This window comes from Melozone crissalis, unplaced genomic scaffold (genome assembly GCF_028551555.1).
Source record: "Melozone crissalis strain CALT ecotype California unplaced genomic scaffold, PUWL_Pcris_2 ptg000005l_1, whole genome shotgun sequence".
Lineage (NCBI taxonomy): Eukaryota > Metazoa > Chordata > Aves > Passeriformes > Passerellidae > Melozone > Melozone crissalis.
The window spans coordinates 20,777,477-20,800,378 of NW_026535783.1; the positions used below are offsets into that span (position 1 = coordinate 20,777,477).

Here is a 22,902-nt window from a genome sequence, read left to right on the forward strand (position 1 = left end):
TGAAGTAGGAGCCAAAGACAGACAAGTGCTTAGCTGGGCAAGAGTGGCAGATCTCCCAGCTCATCTGAGTTGAAGGGAATTGAATCAAGGAGAAAAGTGACTTCTGGTGCAAGGGAGTCCTATGAGAAGAGAACAAGATGAATACTTGCAGGTTTTCCCAGACTGAGGAGATGTAGAGAAGCACCAGGCAGCACAACAAATTGCAAGTGGATGAAGTATCAGTTCTTCACAGCACTCATGCTGAGCATGGGGTTTAGGCTCCAGCCTGCTTAGCTGGTCCACCAGGGAGTCTTCATACCAGTTACAAGTCAGTGTCTGGAAGCAACCAACATGTCACCTAGTCTACAATAAATAAAAACTCAGCAAGCAAAAGTAAACTTGGGGAGCACACAGAAAAGCTCACTTTTGATAGTTTTTTGAGGTTTGCTGCACCCACTGCAAGAGTTCCAAGTCAGAACTACCACAATCCAAACATGAGTCTGCTGTCCCTGTAATTCAGAACAGAGAGGATCATAGGCCACAAAGATCAGGAGCTAGGCAAACTTCAGGGCTAGGCAAAGTACAGGTTTTGCACAAGAGTGACAGACAACCATATGATTTAGAAATGGATGTAGGTCCAGGCTTTCCCAGAAAATGAGTGAGCCAGCACCTGTGGTTTGGTGTTCATCCATTAATGTCATTTGTGCAGAGATGTGCTGTACAGAGCATTATGTCCACATCAGACCATACCAGACCTGAAGAACATATCTGAATTGCCTCCATAACATTAACCTGAACCTTGACAAATTCTCAGACCTGAAAGATCAGCTTCAGCCAAAAAAGATGAGCACATTCAGGCCTCCAGACATTAACTTCCCTCTTATTTGCTATTTAGATTTTAAAATAAGTTCTCTGTGGAGAACGGTTGCTGTAGCGGCCCTTGTCAGTTCTGTCTTGAAGGGTTTAGTCAGTCTCAAAGATTACATTTGCTTTGAGCTGGACTCAACTGGGCTGAGCTTGACCAAGACCAGTTTTATACCTGCAGAAATGAATGGGGTGGGTGTGGGTGCATGTGTGTGTTCATGTATGTGCTGAAAAAATCCCCTGACACAACAAATATTGGCTTAAGTTTATGAAAAAATATTTGGTATTAATTCTAAAAAGTGTATCCTTTTGTTAGTATTTACCCTTGGGTTTTTCAATTTTATCAAATCTCCAGTTGACTGAGACAGGACTCACTTTTTTTTTTGTTGGCAATATAATGGGATTCCTTCTCTATTGAAGCAAAGTGGCATCAGTACCCCCAAGCAGGTGGTCAGAAGATTGGGTTTTTTGTAGTTCAATATAAATTCCCACTCTGACTCTTGAAGTAGGAGTCAAAGACAGACAAGTGCTTAGCTGGGCACAAGTATCCTAGAATGTGGCAAGAACAGGGCAATGGTGAAAAACTTCTGATGTCTTATGTCAAAAAACTGGGCTCACACCCTACAGTTTACAAAAACTGGTAAACCTTCAGCTGTGCAATACTGCCTGCTCTGAAAGCAACAGCTGGAGTCCTGGCCCCACTGCAATCAAAGGGAGTGTTGTTTCTGATTTCCTGGGACCAGAATACACAATGAATCTCTCTGTGTAAATCTTTGCAGGCCTGGATCCTAAAAAATTTACGTGAAAGGATGTACTACTTTCAATAAGCCATACATTTAAATCAATATATTAATATTAAAAATACCAGCTTTCCATGAAGTTAAGTTTAAAGGAAAAATCTATTCTGTTGCCAGAAAGTCCTGAATATATTGTAAAGCTCCCCAATATTTATAATTCTGTTATTACTGTCACTGTAATCAATCCCATCTATTTCCCTTAGCAAAGAGATGTAAGACTTCAGTCTGGATAGCAAATATTTATGAAAGACATATTAAAAGAAAGGACTTCCAGCTGACCCATGAGGGACAGCATACTGAAGTTATGCAGAAAGGATTACTTGGTATTTGTTTACAGCTTTAAACTCTGCCTACATATACTTTAGCCTGTGTGACTCCTTGACTCACCTTCAAGAGTTTGCACAGCCCACTGTGCATACCTAGCTTTGATATTAGCAAGCTCAAACTCCAAAGTTTTTTAAATACAAATCATCCAAAGAAAACTTATATTGACATCTGGATTAGTTCCTATTACCAGCAAAGCTATGGGGTTCAGTTCAATTAGTTCTTCTTTTACAGTTCCTCTTTTCGATTTCTACCTGAATCAAAACTGTCATTTGTACAGTATTGTGAGTTAATGTATGGCAAGATAGAGGTCAATGTAGTCTGAACTGAAAGGTATATAGATTTTAAGTTAAACAAGATTAACATCTAGCAAAATGGGTGAGGAATGACAGGGTGATGTATTATACAGAGTGGAGCTGCTGGTATAAGTGAACTCGTGGGGTTATAGGGTAAATAAAAATACCAGAACTGTTCCCAGAAGTTGTTTAATCAAAAACTATTACTATCATGAAAATTACCACATTTTTGAAATAATGTGTAGTTCTGTCAGACTATACTTTTCGTTTTCAGATCAAGTGATAAATCCAATGTGGTTATACACATGAGCCTTGGCTTGGCAGCTGACATAATGTAAAGTTAGGCCCCCCTCAAGAATCATAACTAATTTAATGGCAACATGATTATGCTAACAGCAAAGAGATAGAATCTTGCAAAGTGATAGAAATAGCATGTGTGCCTTGTGCAACTTACCTGGTACACTGGACTTTACTGAAGTATCAAACATCCTAAGTATTTGTGGAATATCTTTTATTATGACCAGGCAGTAGGTGAAAAATTGAATGGAAATGATCTTTAGCAATTGAAGTGAAAAAGATGCTATAAGCTATATTTTGGCACTTAATGTGTATTTTTAAAAATCAGCATTATATTACAGCAGAGAAGTGCTATTGTTATTATATGAAAAATGAGGGACTAAGACAGGAGACAATGAAGTGACTGCCTACAATGTGGTAGCTCAGCCATTTCCTTAGAAAAAAGAGTTTTCTGATGCCAGTAGGCTTCTTTACAGTTACTGTGCCTGTAAATTTAATCTGCACAGGACAAGTCATAAACTGAAGAGCTACCAGACAGGTAACTGTTTCACAGCAGCAAGGAGCCCTGTTAAAAAACCCTTCAGGGTGCTTCAGTGCCCAAGGTGGGAATGATTACAGCCCCCAGACCTCCTGTATGTACAATTATTACCAATGTATCCCATCAGCAAAAGTTCTGTGTACAACACACTAGCAACCACCATGAGGGAAGCTTCTGCTGCCCTTCAGGTGTGCACCACTGGCATTGAGAGCTGTTTGCTACAGAAGCAGTTCTTGTTGTGTATTAGACCAGGCTGTTTTCAGGGTGTGCTAAAGCCAAGGAAAGATGACCTGCCCTTGCTTTATGTCGATGCACTGGTACAGGAAATGCCATGGCTTTACACAGGAGAAGCATGACTGCTCCCATCATGGATGCCTCTTTTACTGCTTCCTTGCATAACCAGTGTTCTGACAATGTTTTTTAGAGGGCAGAAAAATATCTGCACAAGAACACAGATGTCTTGTTGTCCTTTCTCTTTTGCTTTGCTTTTCCCAATTTCTGCAATATTCTGGTCTCTCAGTCTCAACTAATGTACAATTTTCGAGTAAGGATTTTCCTAATCACTGATTTTTAACGGGAGCACCCTGAACAAAAGGGGGTGTGGCAATCAATATGCCTTAAACCATAGTAGACAGATGTAATTACATAGCAGCAAATGCAAAATAATATCCCATTTTACTAGGATAGGATATATCTTCTAATTTTATAGCCAAAATAAAATGAAATATTATAAACCAGAAGCTATTGGTACTGGTTCATTGAAAAGGAGAAGACAAAGGGAGACTATGTGTTAACCCGTTAGTCTCTCAGCATTGTTTCTCAGATTACCCAGTGCTAGACAGAAGCCAAAAGGCACCTAGACAGAACAAAATGCAGAAATAGTGAACTGCTAGCTTCCAGTGCTCCTTCTCCAAATATTCACTTACACAATGAATATACTTCCCATTCTAACTCTAAGAAGAGTTGGGTACCCTGCAGCAACCTTTGTAGAAACTCAAAAAGAGACCAACCTCAGAGTAAGAGAACAAGAATTCATAGTCCCATTCAACTTAGGTTGCACAGAACAAGCCTCTGCTTGTGTCTCCATTTATTCATTTCTATTACATATATATACAAACCCTTAGGCCAGGCACTGTCTTTCAATTGCATTTGTATTATGCAGGAAACAAGGAAACATCTCTGCTCATTCTGCTCATTAAATCTACTGGGTTTTTAAAGTGTAAGCTTAGGGATAGCACCAAAATATTCATATGATCATCCCAGCTAAAAAAAAAAACAAAACAAAACAAAACAAAACAAAAAAAACCAAAAAAAAACCACCCTCAAACATCTATTTGAAGTCAACTATTCACCTCCTTCTGCAAAACACAGGAAAGCAAATTCAGCCCTGATACAAATATGCAAACATCTCCCTGACTTCAATGACCATTCAGCTTAGCTGTGTCAAATCTGAATTAGGCCTTAGGTCTCAAACTGTCTTGTCTGCTCTTGCCATCTGTCTTCCTTTGCTAACCTAATTCCTTATTAAATAGTGTGTCCTTATTGAGTGTGAACCTATCCTGCTGATCCTTTCTCTGTAACAAACACTGCTAGAGGCTAAAATTCCTGAAAGTTATGACTACTTTGACTGCCTCTGCCTCTAGATACTATGAGAGCTTCTTTTAAGGTGGTCTGAAATTCAGAGTGTGAATTAAAAATTCCTGAGCATTCAATCTTTTCACTGTCATATCTTAGACATTTAAAATTACTAATCTGTTTAACAAACCATAATTTATAACCGTTCAGGTCTTGGGTTCATTGTCTGTTCTCCTTAGATGTTTCTCAACTGGCAGCACTAATCATGGTAGCTCACACACTGTGTAGATGATGAGGGTGTTATGCAGAGGAAAAAACAAACAAAACAAGCAAACAACAAGAGCAACAACAACAAAAATCCCAGACAGACAAATGTCTCCATGTTAACAAACCAATGGATAATCGATTTAGAAAATATATTCAATGGACAAGGCAGAGACATGTACAGTGACATCCCTGGTCTAGTGATTGTGATGCTGGAGGAAGTACAGGGAATACAGACCGGTACAGGGGTTCTCCCTATGTGAAGCTTCTTCCTGCTGCTGTCAAAACCAATTTTTCCAGTCCAGTAGGGCATTTCTTGTGCTCTTAGAAACTCCCTTTTACTCATGCTGTTCTCAGAAAATAAATGTGGAAAATACAAGCAACCTACCTGTACTGTTAAAAGAAATTAAGCATGATGGTTATTTTTATCTGTTACTTGGTACACATTGTAAAGAGACTATTTGAATAGCCTGAATAAAGGAAGAGGCAGTCAGTCACAAACTTGCTTTAAACTCAGGCTGAACTATTCACAAATTGAGAGCTGCTGAGGATCAAGTAATTTGATTGTCATTTAAAGAGGAGAGAAAATAAAAAAGAGAAAAAACAACAAACAAATGAAACGCAAAATTGTTGATACCAAACGCCATATCTCTTCTTTTTTCATTATGCTGCACAATATCATGTTCCATGCAAGGCTTGATATTAAAGTACAGTGGTTCTTTCAAAAAGAGGCCTTCTAATACACTTCTAATTTCTAAAAATCTCACAAGAAATGTAACTTGCTATATTTCATCAGGAATGGTTAAATAAGCAGCCTGACATTTGGGAGCTTACCTTGAAACCTGAAATTTTCTGCTCTTTGTTTTCAGAGCTGGAGTCTCTGTCTAGAGGGCAGGCTGCCTCTTTAAGGTGTTATTTTAAAATCTTATAAAAGTAAGTAATAACTCTAGCACTGAAGCAATAAGTATTTGAGTTACAGGTAACACGAAAGGTAATTGAAACCCTGACATAATTTTATGCCTTCTTCATGCTCTATTCCACTGCTATTATGGGTTTATTGTCAAGATGGGAGCTGCACAAAATGATTATTGCTACCCTGGTACAGGCTCTATGCTGCTTTTTTCCTCAAGATGGTAGCTAATTCTCTTAGGAAGACACTTTACTCAATCAACACTATTTGGTGTTCATGCTAAGGTGAAAGGGAGAGAACAAAAGAAACAGGACAGGTAAAGAGAGATGCAAGTACGCTACAAAATCTACATTTTAAAAGGACGTGAGTTTTGCTTATTACAGCTTTAGAATGCCCCCAGCTAGGCTCAGGGCTCGAGCTCTGAAAAAACTCCATAGTTACAAATACTGTTCACGCATCAGCTTCCACTTTGTGCAGCCTGCACAGATGGGCTGCCTCATGAGGCAGGGGAGCCTCGCACATCATGGCCTGCCTTGCACGTGACTTCTGCCCCAGCAGGCAATGCGGATGCTGGAAACTAAAGTAATGTGACTCCAAAAAACTTGAAACCAAGCATAGCTATCCAAAGTGAAGCATCAGCCTTTAGTGTGTTTTGATGTACTCTGGAATGCAAGTGCTTAAAGGCTTTAATTGCCTCAGGAATATTTTTAATTTTGAATTTAGACAATGCATGTTACAGGACAGATAAACAGCTGAGAGAGAACAAGTAGAACTGAGCTGATAATTTCCATAAGCTGACAGGAGAAAAACAGATTTTTCTTCCTGACTTTGGATTGTGCCATAGATGTTTGTTCTACACTTGAGGAGCCATGTTTAGCATACCACAGACACAAGAGTCAGAGTTTTTGAATTGCACCAGCAGGGCACATTTTAAGGAGCACATGTTGTGACTTTGAAGAAGTGAAAGAGGACCAAGCCCTGTGGGAATGGCTGGCCTATGCTTCTGTAGGAAGTGCAGAGAAAAAGCATCCCTTTAATCTCCCGTATGTTTGCTTATCTAGAGGCTTAGAGGTTTTACTAATGTGCGGGGTTTCTGTTTCTGAATGATATTTTTACATGAGTTCTCAAAGCATGGGACAATCTGGGAAGTTATATCCAGTTAGCCCATCTCTCTGCAGCAGGACTTAAAAGTAACAGAAGGGTTAGAATGTATGGAGCTCACAGTTGGCAATGGCACAGGTGACAGCCTGCATAAAAATCAAGGGACAAACAAATAATGTGGATATCAATGTGAGAATCTTCTATAGACCTACAAGCCAGGACAATAATGCCAACAAATTCTTGGAGGAACTAAGGGCCAATTCCAAGTCAACTGCTTTTGTCCTTTCATGGGGACTTCAACTCACCAGAAGTCAACTGAGAGCACCACACAGCTAGCACAACCCAGGCTGGAGGATTCCTAGAAAACCTGAATGGCAACTGTCTGGAGCAGGTCCTAGGGAAACCAATTCAAAGTTGCCCTCCTGCATCTGCTGCTTTTCAACAGAGAGGATCTCGTGAGCAAAGTGGAGATGAGTGGCCGTCTTGGCCACAGCAATGACAGAGCAGTTGTTGTCAGGAGGAAAAGTGCCAGCAAAACCTCAGCTCTGGACATGAAGAGAACAAACTTCAGGCTTCTCAGGGAAATAGTGAGTAAAGTCGCCTGTGAAAATGCTTTTGCCAGCGCCCGGGTCCATCAGTGCTGGTCACTTTTCAAACATCACCACCTAAGTCATAGGAGCAGGCAATTCCCAAATGCTGGAAGTCAAGCAGAAAAGGCAGAAGGCCAGCTTGACTGAACAAGAAATGAGGCAAAAAAGGAATGTATATACGCAGTGGAAGAAAAGTCAGGTCATATGAGAAAAACAGAGAGATGTCGAGGTCATATGAGAAAAACAGAGAGATGTTGATTGCCACTGTAAGGAGAAAATTGTATGCCAAAGCTCAACTGGAGTTGAAGCTTGCCAGAAATGTGGGGGAAAATAAAAAGAGTTTTATCAAATTCATTAATGGCAAAAGGCAGTGTAGAAATAACATTGGCCCGTTACAGGATGAGAATGGTCACCTCACCGACAGCGGCATAGACAAGGCAGAGGTATTTCTTTGCCTCTGTATTCAACATGGTTGAAGGACCAAGAAGGTCTCAATGCCTGGAGGACCATGACTGTGAAAATGCTGAACTTCCAGTCAAACCTAAAATTGTGCAGGATCTACTGCTCCAGCTGGATCCCTACAAATCTAGGGGGCTTGATGGCATTCATCCAAGAATCCTCAGAGTGCTGGCTGATGTAATTTCAAGTTCTCTCTTGTTGATTTTTGAGCAGCCTTGGAAATTCAGAGGAATCCCAGCTGAGTAGAGTTGATGAATGTTGTTCCAATTATCAAGGCCAAGAAAGAGGACCCCGGAAACTACAGACCTGTCAGTCTCACTTCAATGCCTGGTAAAGTTCTGGAGAAGATTATTCTGGGAAGTACTGAAAAAACACCTGAAGAACAGGGTTTTCAGGTCGCAGTCCCTGGTCACAGCCTGCACGACTTCATGCAGGGAAAGTCCTGCTTATCAAACCTGATTTCCTTTCATGATAAGATAACCCACCTAGCTGATCAAGGGAAGCCAGTTGATTCAATCTCTCTGGATTTCAGTAAAGCCTTTGATGCTGTTTCCTACAGGATCCTTCTGGACAAGATGTCCAGCACGTGGCTGGATAGACACATTATGCCAGGGGTGAGCAACTGGTTCAGGGGCCAGGCACAAAAGGTTACAGTGAATGGGGTGGCACCAGACTGGTGACCTGTCACTGGGGGTTCCACAGGGCTCCATGCTCAGCTCTGTGCTCTTTGTCTTCACGAATAGCTTGGACACAGGACTGGAAGGGTTACTAAGTAAGGCCACAGATGATACAAAACTGGGAGGAGCAGCTGACTCCCTCAAAGGCCGGAAGGCCCTGCAGAGACACCTTGACAATGAGAGGGCTGGGCAGGCACCAACTGTATGAAATTCAGCAAGAGCAAGTGCTGGGTTCTGACCTGGGATGGGGCAACCCTGGATGTACAGACAGACAAACGAATGACAGGCTGGAAAGCAGAAATGAGTGCAGGAAAGGGACCTGGGGATCCTGGTTGAAGTTGAACATGAGCCAGCAGTGCCCTGGCAGCCAGGAGGGCCCCCATGTCCTGAGGGGAATCAGCCACAGCATCACAGCCAGGCAAGGGAGGGGATTGTCCTGCTCTGCTCTGCTCTGGGGCAGCCTCACCTCGAGTGCTGGGGGCAGGTCTGGGTGCCACAATATAAGAAATATATATATATTGAGCTGTTAGAGAGTGTCCAAAGGATGGCCATGAGGATGGTGAAGGGCCTTGAGGGGAAGTCCTGTGAGGAGTGGCTTAGGTGACATGGTGTGTTCAGCCTGGAGAAGAGGAGACTGAGGGGAGACCTCACTGTGTCTTCCTTGTGAGGAAAAGAGGATGGGCAGGCAGTGATCTCTTCTCTGTGGTGACAGTGACAGGACCCAAGGGAATGGCCTGAAGCTGTGTCAGGGGAGGTTTAGGTTGGATAAAATTGATCACCAGGGTGTTTGGGCACTGGAACAGGCTCCCAGGAAACTGGTCACAGCACCAGTCTGACAGAGTTCAAGAAGTTTGGACAATGCTCTCAGGCATGTGATACGACTCTTGGGAATGGAGCTGTGCAGGGCCAGGAGTTGGATTCAGTGACCCTTGTGGATCCTTTCCAACTCAGCTTATTCTGTGATTCTGTGAAGTGATGTTTGTTTAGGGCATTATATTTCTCACAATGCCCTAAGTATTGTCTGGAAGGTGACGGATGTGACATAATTTGACATTACACATTAACTCCGTTCTGAAATATTAAACCTTTTAGGTGAAAATCATAGCCCAATATCAAGAAACCAAAATCATAATTTATTCTCTTTTTAGTTTGGCTTTTTCTTTTAAAGCACTCGATATCTTCCTCTAGGAGTGAAGAAATCCTTGACTGAACTCTCTAAAGCATATGGCTTTAATAAGAAACATCACTAGAGTTTTGACCATGCCTCTTTTGAATGTTGTGGCTGGGAAATGAAACATTTCACTAGCTATTTTAACTGGGCAGTTGATCTGTGAATGACTGAGAAGGATATACTATATCTGGGGATTTTGTTTGCTAGTGAAAACAAGTAATACTTTGAAAGCAAACATTATCATTTTTTCCAATTATATATAATTTTCTAAGATTATCCACAGAGTCCAGAGGTTGATGCATCTTCTCTAATTGAACAGTAACTTACTCTATAAGTACCCCCTCTGAAATAATTGAAACTGATTACCACGTGGCACAGCTAAGCTTAGGTGAAGACATGTATCTTCATCCTTTAATGTCTGGATCTTATCTCTGATGTCCTTTTGTCAAAAGTCAGATTACATTAACCTTACATCATTGGTGATTTTAGTTCGATTACACATTTACTAACTGTTCAGTGCTCTGGATCTAGATAGTAGATCTACCTTCAACTTCAGGTGAACTAAATACATGGCCTGAAAGGGTACACTCTCTTGGATTGCATGGCTTTCCAGCTTTTTATGGCTCATACCATGATGACACCAATTGACCTTTAAGCTCTCATGTGCCAGGACTAGCAAGATTTGACTCTACCATTGCAGAATTTACAGGTTTTGCGCTAACATGTGTGTCTAGTACAAATGTAGGATTGGATGGGATACTTTCATACCTTGACCACAACAGAAGACAGTGACAAGGCATTAATTAATACTGTTTTTTATCAAGCAAAACTGGTAGTTTGACTTTGCCATTAAATATTGATGCAAATTTTTCTGTCGGAAAAGTTGCACATTTCTTCAAAATAAGTGACAGTTGTTCCCCTTAACTCAACTCATGCAAAACTGGAGATACAGATAGTCTGGGCTTTGTCTGGCTCATTGCAGTCTGGCCCTTAACCACTACAAATTAATTGGGCATACAAACCCACTCTCAGTGTTCTCAGGGGTCTTCCTGTTGCTTTGTCAAAAACTGAACTAGTTCTTCATGGTTTTGTGCTATAAACCTCCTTATTTTATTAGTTAAACTCATAGATAACATGTAAAGATCTGGGAATATGACATTTTTTACCAGCATGGAACACAGCTGCTCAGAAAAAGTTATACCTGTTTATTTCTAAATCCACAGGTGGATGCATGCAGTTCATTCACTTGTAGTCACCTTCAGAGAGCCTGACATTTTTGCAAAATCTCCAAATGAAAACCAGATTCAAAATGTCACCTCCTAGGAGACCATGAGGTGTGAAAGGAAAATTGATGGCAGTAGTTTCTCTCATATACACTCTATTACCTGCAGCTAAATGTCAACAGAGTATGTTTGTCCCACTCCCTCTGCAGTTATGCCATCTGACATATATAAGATTTTACCCTCTTGAGTCAAGCTGGTTTTTCACAGGAAAAAGCAGATAAGCATAACTGGAAAATCATCTAAAGACATAGCTGAAAAATTGAGATTGCTTTCCTGCCATTCCCAGGAGGTGCACTGCAAAGACACAGACATTTACTTCCACAGTGCTATTCGATACTAGTGGGGAATGTCCTGTCTGCTGCTAAACGTGAACAAAGAGAAAAGTAGGTTTAACTGCACATGTCACTTTTGACTATTGCAGATGCATCCACAACATCTTCTGCATATGTATGGAGCATTCCCAACCACTGGTAGAGGCAATGGCAGATCTAATTCAGGAAATTTTAAAAATAATCATAAAAATATGCCTTGTCTGCATCAGTGTAGGAAAGATGAGCATGAGGAAGAGAGGAGATAAGTTGTCTGACTCAACAGCTAAGGGAATTTGACATAGCTTTTGCAGTCCTTTCTGTTGGCTTCGATGAGAAGGTTAGAACCTCCTCTTCGTGGTTATTTACACACATGCATTTCTTGGGCCCAAGAAATCCTTTATACAGGTGGAAACACCATTAGTACTACAACCTATCCCCTCCCCTGCACTACAGATGCACTTTCTGTGCTGCTTCTGTAAGTGATGGTTTTTCTTTCTCCTCACAGAGAATGGTTATCAGTAGCAGTTAATCTTTCTGCTACCTTCTGCTTTCTTTCTGTGGTTAGGTTTAAAATGTCATGATTAAAAAGAACTTACATTACATCACTTGTGCTTCCTTGCTTCCTATCATTCAAGGAGTTCTCTGCTAATTTAAACTCTTGTTCAAGGCAACAAATTCATCATTTGGCTGCACTTCTGTCACATACAGGAACTAAATCTAGATGAAGTTGGGAGGCTATCTGTTCTTTTAACAATAGAATATCACTCTTCTTACCTGGTAATTCCAAATAAGGGAATGTCTTCCAAGGCAAATTATTACAAGCCAGAGAAACAGAATTCACAAGTTTTTTCCCTTATTCATGTCTCCAAATTCATGACAGAGTTTTAGCTTATGTTTTGCAAACATTTTCTCTGTCAAAAATTTCAGTGGTTCCCTCTCGCTTCCATCAAAAGTTCTTCATTATGATCAAGATTGCTGGGACTGGGAGCTATTTTCTAAGCAACATTGCAATCTTATTCTCTTAAAATAGCTTTAATCTTAGGGCTGGTCTATACTTAAGGTTTCTTTCCAAAATATATGTAGATTATGGTTCTGAGGGCATTTTGATTGCTTTGTAGCAGAAATTATGAACTTCATTGCACACTTGCAGCTATTTGTGGTACTAGAACTAACTATTAAATGGTTTTTTCCCACAGAGCTAAATCTATGAGAAAATGCACAAAGATCTGAATCAACAATAGTTCATCACAGTTGGTCACTAGGAACTATGTTGGTAGGTAGAAATTCCTTGTTAAAACGAGTAAAAGACAGGTATTGAGACTAGTATTGCATGACCACGTAGTGAATAGCTGAAGATATAACTGGTCTTCCAAGCCACCATCACTTCCCCCACAACTGAAACATGAAAAAACTATGTCAAGAGTATGGTGAGACTGAACTAGTTCAAATCACAACTGAAAGCCTGAATTGAAGAGAGACAATCCATCTCAGTGATGGAGATCTGCACAATGGGTTCAATTGGTCTGCCTGCAACCACTGATGAAAGTCTTCTTAGGTGTTTTCCAAACTGGTGCCAGACATCTGCATCTAAAATACACACCTGAATTTTGGAGATTGACACTTCAACATTTATTCTTAGGTGCAGCATAGTATTTCTGGCATGGTCACAAACCAATCAGCACTCTGAGGGATGTCACCAGCCAAGCCTCCTTTTCCTTGGGGCATAAGTAAGTGTGATTTCCCTCCTGCTAGTAAAAGCAGGGAGATTTTGTCGTATTTGTATTTAATGTACAAAATATATCACAGTGTGAAAGCTGAAAAAAGGGGAACCATTTAGAAAGAAAAAGCCAATCAGCGAAAGAAAATTGTGCTATTAGCTCTATAACCTGGGCATTCAACCCAGTTAATAACATGACTATCAGATGCAGAAAAACACATTATGTAAGCTACTGTTCTTCAGACAATTGCAATGAGACACATAAAAAAGAAGTGGCACCTACAGCACTCTCTGCAACAGTTTTTCTAAGACTGAAGATTTTATGAAGTAGAGTATAAAATTTTTTTTAACTCTTTGAGCCCTCAAAACATGATTTAAAGGGTAAGAAATTTTCCCTGCTATTGTTTCAAAATATAGCACGCATGCAATGCCTCAGCGTATCATTAAAGTGCAAAAAAACAGATAAATGAGTGGTTTACTTTGCCACTGAAGTTATGCCTTTATCTTCCTGCTGCTATGTGATCTCTCCCAGTCTGAACACCAGGAAACCACCAAGCCTTTTAGTGGTTTAATAAATAAATGTGTCAGCAGTTTTGCTAGAAGGTTTTTCCTAGACTGCGTCCTTTTTTTCCTCCCTCTCCTTCTTTAAGGATTTTATTTTTCTAAAGACCTTCTATTAATCACAGGAACCACTGGTGACAAACTCTACTGTGTAGTGTAACATGGCATCTGCCTGCTGGCTGAGCTTGGCACTGCCAAGACATTAACATGAGGACATAGTCAATCTTTCCTTTCAATGACAAGTCCTGGGTAGCTGAAAGAAAGCAGACTGAGACACAGCAGGAATTCCTGTGATCCAACTCAAGTGAAAATAGTTTCTGTAATAAATTCCCTCCTTGGCCTGTTCAAGACCAAGTTAAATGATGATCCAGGATTTATGTGGTTTGAGCTGACCTGCTCCCTTCCAGTCTGAACAGGGCAGGAGGCACGCTGGTGAGCAGCAGACTGGCCAAGAGATCAGGGATACAAGCACCCTGCAGAAGGGAGAAAGGAACAATCTAGGAGTAATACTTTGTGCTTTTGGGACACGTATGCAATGTTCCTTGGCTTTGAAAAGGACTAGAAGTGTTCTCCACAAACAAACAGTCTCAGTGAAAAAGAATAAACTGATCCATCTGCATTCTGGCAGACAACTGATTTGGTCAGACAAAAATTACTATCGTGGGAGAACTGAAGAAAGGTTGATTTAGTTTTCCTGGTGAGTCCTCTTAAGTACTTTATCTGCCTTTTCCTCAGAGGAGACACATATTTGCACTAAATTGTTCTCTGATTCATCTTCTCTTGCACTACAACCTGCTCCTTTACTGAACTAATTTCTTTGACAAGAGGATGTAGGCTGCCAGATTTTGGATTGATAGAGACTGCACCAATGTTAATGGCTGTATGGCGCAGGCTTGGAGTTGTTTCCTGACAGCTTAACAGCACAGCAATGGAGTCCATATGCTGAAAACATGGAGCTCTCTGTTGCTAAAACAAATATCAAAACTGAGATCCTAAGATCTGTAGATCCTGGGTTTTCTAAAGGAGTTTTGGGTCACTGCAGAGAGTTTACATACTTTAATAGCTGAATTGCACCTTTAAGTTTCCCTTCTCTGTCTAGCTTCTGTGGAAGTAGAACAGGAACTCAAAGTGTTTGGGAGACTGGGACTGCTGGAGCAAGGACCCTTGAGATGAGTGTGGTGCCCACAGGCCAAAGCCAGCCCAATCAGAGGTGCTTCCCTGTGGTCACAGTGCTAACCATGAAGAACTGTGATTCAGGAACAGGCAGATAAAATCTTCCCTTGTTTGTTGAGAGCAATGAGTAGGTGTGCACAGCAGTTTTCCAGATTCCTCATCAGTACCTTTCTTTTCCATCCACATTTTGCACATTCACTGCCAAATAAATCACCAGGAACTACTGGACTTTTACTCAAATTTCGTCCTTCCTGTCTTGACAATATCTGTTCCTTTCTCTACTAGCTGATGCTGATGAGAGCCCAAAGTCATTCTAATTATCTGTACCTTGATTTCTCTCCCAAATCTGCATGTATATGTCTCTTAAGGAAAAAAATTTAGCTCAGCTTCATTCCTGTAATATTATTTGTCCCTCTTTATTGCAAACCTCCTGTCATCTATCAAACCCTATTCACAGTTGAAATGAACAGCAAATAAAAGGAAACAAAGAAGTCAGCACAGTGCTGCATAGACGTGGAGCTAGCATGCACAGAGATGGATGAAAAGCCACTGAGCCCCAAGAGTGCTGATGGAGCTGCCCTGCAGCTGTTCTGCTTGAGTTACTTCATCACTGCTGTACAGATGATTATAAATGTAGAAACTTAGCTGTGATAATGGCAGCAGGAGCTGGTACTATCTAGGCCTTTATAAAATGTCCATGAATGTGAACATGCTTGGATATTTTTTTTTAATCCAAGGGTGATTATGGCAACATGAAGTTGCCATGTCCTTAATGTAAATCAAGTCTGAGGTCAATGCTATAGCACATATGGCCTGTCACTAAAAACAGTGGGGGATGAAGTCTACTCATGATACTTATTTATTTTGTGAGGTGTGTAGAAAATATATAATTTCCTTATGCATGTTAATTTCTAGGCCTCAGACTTCCATGACCTTTTTCTAGAAAGGTACATTTTTAATCACTGTAATACTCTCTCCTTAATCTTTCAAGTGTTGCCACATCAATGGGGAATATATCTTACAAGTGGAGATCTTAAGACAATACCAGTGCCTTCCAAAGGGTATGCAGAATGCTAGTTGTGGCACAAGTGTGAAATTAGGTGACCCACATTTCCACTGAGTGTCCCAGTCACCAGGCTACACTTTCTTGCTGGGCTTAGGCTGCACAGACATCAGCATTTCATCAGAGAGCAGTAGTATGGTTTTTAGTGAACTCATCTCTCTCTCCTCTACCACATTTGCAGTTGATTCAGATGTGGAGTGATTCACACTACAGATGCACTGTTGAGTTGCATGCAAGAGTGCTTTTGGAGGAAACCAAACCAGAAGCTCTGCTGCAGGGTCACACGGACCACTTCCCAAACCATAGCATAAACATAAATATTCAAATCAAGTAGTATTCCTTATGACAGTATGGTAACATTCACTCCAAGAAATTGGACTAAATCTAGCCTGACATTAAATTCTGGAAGTATTTATAATATAGATTTGGATATTTCAGCACCAAGTGCTCCTATCCTCTGATCCAGTCCGACAGCTACAACGTAATGCAGAGGCATCCATTCAAGGATAACATGCAAAGGCTTCACAGTTCCAAATACATTGCAGAAAAAGACACACAGTAGCTAGGGTATGAAGGGAAGTTCTAGTGAAATAATAAAAAAAGGTTCACAGATCTCTTTCACATCCGGTTTTGGAAAGCAAGAGAGCGTATAGATATCAGTAGACAACAAAAGACCCATTATGCTGAAATGTTATATACAGTTATATAAAAAGAAGGAATCTTTCTGCCTGAGATTAGCATGAATAAAGCTATCAAAGACAGCTGGAAAGATTAAAAAAACACAGAAAAAAAAAACCTCACAGCAGAATAAACTAGTTGTTTTTTCTGCAACATTACTTCCAAAGCAGCAATGCTATATGGGAACACCATAGAGCATAGAGATGAATGCAAAAAAGGGATTAATCCCGTAGTAAAGTCACAGGACTAGAGTTCTGACTTTGTAGACTGTTTCAGAGTGTGGAGAACACAAGAAAAAAGGTCTCAATTCCATTACTTCTCACATTGGTTCTAATGCAATTCTCAAGGCTTCCTGAGGGCTATCTATTGGCTCTGTGGACTACAAGGACAGCATTGCTCAGCAGGTAGGAAGAGGAAGGACCAGCTCCAGAGAACCTGTGCTGGAAAAGTTAAAAGCATTTTCAGGATTTTTATGGGCACATAAGACCCACTGGCACTATTAAATATTCTTCTCCCAAAGCAAAAGAAGTCTAAATGAAGCTGCAACCTGCCAATATTGTTAGAAGAAAAGATGCAGGCCCTGTAGTGAAAGTCTCTCTCAACTGCAGCTCAAGCTAACACTGTTAGCATGTGCCACTGTCCACTGGAGCAAAACATGAAAAGGGTATCTCTGAAACACAGATCCTTTTTGCATAAATAATCATAACACAATGGTGGTACATACATAAACAGGAGTGAGTTGAAGAGATACGCTCAAGATTATAGACTCAAGTAGCAGCAGAGGGCATGAATAACTATCCTTGTATTAACCAAGAGCTTCAGAGCCATTTCAAGATGTATTATTACATGAGAGACCTATTTCAAATTTAGTAGGCATGCACTGTGGTGTGGTAGCATAAGGAACTTTATTCAGTGTGCTCCCAGTGTGAATGTGTACCTTCAGCAGAGCTACTGGAGATACACAAATCCTTATGCATCTTGCTTCTCTATGGAGGAGATCATGTAACCCCTATAATTTAATTTCACAACTTGGAACATATTCACTGATTTAATCTGACTCTAACTCAACATTATTTAATTATTGCCATTGTTATGGAAATTCTGAAAGCAATCGAGCAGCTGTCTGTGCTTAAACAAGATTGTCCATGAAAGTGAGATCAGTGGATATGTTCTTGCCTTCTTTAAGGCCTAAGCTTGATACAGGAATAAAAGTGCAGAGGTTGTAGCAGACAGGCTGCTCACACCATGCCCTGTAAGCTGTGCTTGTGGCCTGACATGACCCAATAAGCAGTGGTAACTACTGCCTGCATGACAAAACAGCATTCTCTAATAATACATAACCTTAGTTAGGGGTCCAGATGCTCTTATTTTCCCTGCCCTTTGGATGCACAGAAGTGATGAAGAGTCCTCTGGCTTCTTCTAGAGACAGGACAAGCTCATAGAGGGTGTGACCCCAGGCACACCTTCAGCACAGCAACATGGGTGAACAGGGAGTGTCTAGGGAGCTGCTGGGGGGTGACAAAGGCCATCCCACCATCCCATGAGGAACCAGGGCAGCTCTGCCACTGGGAACCACCCTAGGGACAGGGATGGCTACTGAGCAGTCTGAAATGCAGTATGTTCTTCCTAAGCCATGGCACACTGCGTCAACACTAACCACCCACTGCAATTTCCCCAAAGAGCCAGCCGCCTCTACGCAGCACACAGAGCTGTCTACAACTGGCAAAGATATTTGTCAGCCATGGTTTTGGAGCCTTTCTATGTTCTTTAACAACAATGACAAAAGAGCAGGTTGGTGACAGAGCATGGTGGGTAGAAATGGATCCAATCAGAACAAAAAAACCTCTCAGCCATGCATATTCTCCCATGAACAATAAATGTCTTTGGTTTTGTAGGTGCAGGAGGATTGGCTATGCTGCTGAGGGACCCATCGGGACCATACTCCTGTGAAAGTTCTGAAGCCAAGGAGGATGCAGGGGTAAGTCTCCTCTCAGTGTGGCCTGGTGGGAGGCACAGGGATCTGGGCTGTCCATAATTCTTGATGGACCCCACACTCAGTGGAGTACATCCTATCTTCAGCTGCAAGGATGCTGTCATGCTGGGCGTAGTTTTGCACAGTAGACCCCATTGGTGTAAACTGTATTCTCTTGGCTTTCACATTCTTTTGAAATAGCTACAAGTCTGGTGCCACAGTTACGATTAGGACAATTTTCAACAAAAGTGAATCTCTCAAAAAGTTTGGTTAAATAATCCTGGCAGCTCATGGAAGATGGTGTCAAACCAATGCTCTGTCCTTCCTCACTGCCAGTCAGACTCCCACACATCTTCCCTTGCACATTCTATTCTCTTCTTCTCAGGCTCCCCTACAAAGAGTGCTGCCTGTGAGCAGCTTGTGAGCATGAGGAGGGCACGTGCCTGAGAAGCTTTGCCAAGTGATTTACCTGGTAGCCTGGTATAGTGGGGTGGCACATGGAAACGCTGTTTTGCTGGAAAAGCCATGACAGGAATACTCCTTTTTCTTTATCGTTCTCACTGTGGTCATGTGCAGCCATGTATTTCCAACAGCAGCAAATGAAATTGTCAGTAAGATAAAGAGTGGAAAGGTGGTGAATGGGCAAGTGAGCTCCTTGCAGGGCCAAGATATTCATCTTCATGGTGGCCTACATTGCTGAAGAGGTTTTTGTCTGAAGCCAAAAACAACCATGTTAAAAACTAGAGGTGTCTACAAAAATTTTACTCTAGGCATTTCTAAAGATGCAAACTTGAGTATACATAGGCCATATTAATACCAAAATTTATTTTAATCTTTCACACTTTAAAAATTAAATTAAACAGCAATCTAGGCTCTTAAATAGGTTCACATGAGACTGATGAAGCATATTTCATACATCTGCTATAAAAGTATATGTGATTGGAATTTTTTAATTACAGTTAGTTAAATTTCTTTAGAGAAGCATTTAAAGATAAAATGCAGTAAACTTGTGTCTTCTTCTGGTCTGTGAGTGAAAACTAGTGTGAGAAGCTCATATTAGCTACCTTTAAGATCTTAAAGGCCATGGTGAATAATCAGCTCAAGCCAGCATCTGCATAATTTCTTTTTTTGAGCGAGGAAAATGTAAACACAAAACACATTTTGGTTTTTCTTACAAGACTTACTTCTTTTTTTTACTAGCTAAAAAAAAATTATTTTCTCAAAATCCAGATTTCCTACAGGCTCTATTTTTTTTATTTTCTACAGTGCTAATGTTTAAAAAATACCAAAACAAAACAGATCTACTAATAACAAATATGAATCTGACGACATGTACCATGTTCTAAATTAAACAATTTAGAATGGATCGCATAACACAGAATTTCACACTCCTGGGTATCAGGACCAAATTTAAGGTTAAATCTATATAAAGCAGGAAGTCAAAGCATCCTCAGGGACACCAATCAATAATAAACTACTTTTCATTAGGGAAATAATTTTTAACACAAGCAATAAAAGTAAGGTCTAAATTGATAGTGCAAATAAGTCGAAATGAAACCCCTTCATGTTATAGTTAAATCAGATATTTAAATTATTCTGGAGCATGGACTTGCACAGGCATTCCCAGACATCGTGCCCTGGTTGCTATCAGTGTTCTGCTCAGTGTAGCTGCTTTGTGGCAGCTCTAGAGTCACAAGCAGCACCTCTCGGGCTGCTGGGAAAGCTCTCAGCTGGAGTTCAATCAGCCCGGAACACTCTCTAGCTCAAATTAAGGTCATACTTAAGGAAGAGGGGAAAAATGTTCGATGACTCTGGAATGCAATTTGTTTTAATAGCACAGTACCTCGAATGCTTGGGAGTGTAACATCACACAGAACAAAATCTGACTTAGTATTGTTTCCTCCTTGGCTTTGAAAAAGAGGCGTCATTTTTTCAATAAAGACCCCCTGCTGAAGGAAGAGGTTTAATGACATAATTTTGCAAAAGGGAGGCTGACTCAGTGTTGCTGCTAATGTAGCATGAGCAGAATCAGCAAAATGCCAGCACAGGAAAGTCAATAAAGTTCAGGAGAGTATCCTTACCCACATGGAAAAGATTAATTTAGTCATTGAAAATGACAAAGAGCTAAAATTTTCCTGTATCAAGTACTAACAATTTGTGGAAGAGACAATCCTGTGTTTGAGGCAAAGATTATATAGAGCAGTTGGTTATAAACTCTTCGAAGTTTGCTGAGAGAGATATCCAAAATGATTGTCCTTTCTATAGTTGAAATGTCAAATGGGCAATGCTATTTGCATATAAGAAAATTATCAGTTCTAGATCCACTCCAAAAATAATCTATGCACACCTAGTTGCAGTATTGTTTCAATAATATTTTCAATTAATAGAAACAAGAAAGTGAAATCCTCATATCTGAGTTATTTTCAACAAACAACTTACTCCAAGGGGAGGCCTGGGCCATCACAAAGTTTCCCTCCCTTTAATGAACTATTGAAAAAGACATAACAAGCTACACTTAGGTCCTGACTGTGCTATTGACTGTATGGTTCAAATAAATGGTAGTTAGTGTAGCTTTCAATTAAGTGCAGAAAATTCTTACATCAAATAGATAATGATATTCATAGCCAGTGAAGACAGGATATGGATCGGTAAACAAGTGCTACACTTGGAATACTCTTCCTCACCAGAGGGGGAATTTGTAGTCCTCCCTAAGAGCCATTCCATGTAACATGCTCTGAACTAGCCAAATTAGACCTATTGTTGAACAAGACAAAGTTTGTGAGTAATCTTGGAGGGGGTTTTTGTGTTTCTTCCTACATTTCTAAATAGCAAAATGCTGCCTCTTCATTGTTGCATTGTTGCATCCTGTTATGCCTGCAGCTCTCTTTAAGAGTGCAGGTTCAGAATACAGTGTAATTTATTACTGAGCCATTCTTGCAGCTTTTGCTCAAAAAGTGTATGTGTGTGGGAGTAGCATAAACTGCAGCTGGTTGTCTTTATATTTCCACCATTATCGCTGCTGACTGGCAAGAAGGAAGAAGATGTTCATGAGCAACACTTGGTTTTCTGTAATACTGCTGTACAGGAGATTGAGAGGTTGTCTTGGTGGAAAACTTCTAATTTCAACAAAACCATGGAGAACATCAGCAGTAGGCTGAATTTGTCTTTCATTGCTAATATTTTGTTGTTATACTTTATCAGAAGTATAGAACATTAATTTTCTTTTTCATTGGTGTTATAAAATATTATATCACCAAAGAACCTAAGTGAGTCCAGAAATTTATGGGAAAAATCATTAATTTCACAGTGCTGCTGCTTTAAAATAAACAAACAGAAAACCAATTCAAGCAGTTCTAGGATATGCCCCTTCCCCTCATCCTCTCTCTTGTCCTGCTGTCATAAATGTGTTGTGGATGAAAACTTTCCATGTGACCCAAAATGGCAGAGGCTTTGATATTTTCAGCATTCTGTATCAGTTTATAATGGAAATGCTTTTTCTGCATAGTACAAGTATATGAACATTGAGAGGCCAGACAGCAAAAATCCCTGTCATCTGGGATGATTGGGATCTTTCAGTGTGTAAGCCTTCTTCCTGACTCTTCGGGCAGTTTCACATATGTCTCGCTGCTATGCCCACCGTGATCAGTTACTTCTGAAATTCACTCACAGTATGCAGTAAAACACGGAGGCAAAGTACCAGCCAACTTCAAAGAGGAAAATAGTTTATTTTCTGCAACTGGCGCCTGCCTGTTCTCATCACTGCCTTCCCAGGCTGCACTGTCCATCCCTGGTCCTGTCCAAAGCTTACCTCATGCTGAAGTCAGCAGAGCTGGGCAGGGTGATGGAGAGGAGAATTCATCTGCGTTACTGAACCGCATGTCACAGCACACAGCTAAGAGTTCATTCCCAGTTATTTCTGCTAATTGCTCTCGAGTGCATCTTTGTATCATCATGGAGACAGGCAACCTTGCTTAGGGAAAACTGAGACTTATCTGTCATTCAAAGCGATCAACGTTATGCTTGACCCCTGCCTTTGTAGTTTTATTTTTGTGACTCTGCATGGAAACTGTCTAAGCTGAGTAACAACACTGTCAAGCTGTGGACCTGTGTAAAACATGCCCCCTTACCTCCATATCCAAAGACAAATAAGATTGCCTGCTCCAACAGTGAGTTAGACATTAAAGTGCACATCAGTTTCGTTGTTCAGAGTGTGTATTTAATCAGCAGACCTATTATCAAGCTATTATCAGGTTCTCGTATCGTCTTATTATAGCTTCATTTTGCCTGATTGCACTTCTGATG

The 22,902-nt window shown here is 40.6% G+C and overlaps 1 protein-coding gene across 5 annotated transcripts in view; it reads left to right on the forward strand.

The window, feature by feature from the left end:
- PALM2AKAP2 (PALM2 and AKAP2 fusion) overlaps positions 1-22,902 on the forward strand; it is a 266,500-nt gene that overhangs the window by 143,003 nt on the left and 100,595 nt on the right. For all 5 annotated transcript variants that reach the window (XM_054281676.1, XM_054281727.1, XM_054281691.1 and 2 more), the window contains one exon: positions 18,524-18,606. In XM_054281676.1, coding sequence (XP_054137651.1) covers positions 18,524-18,606 — 83 coding nt within the window. The remainder of the gene's footprint in view (positions 1-18,523; positions 18,607-22,902) is intronic.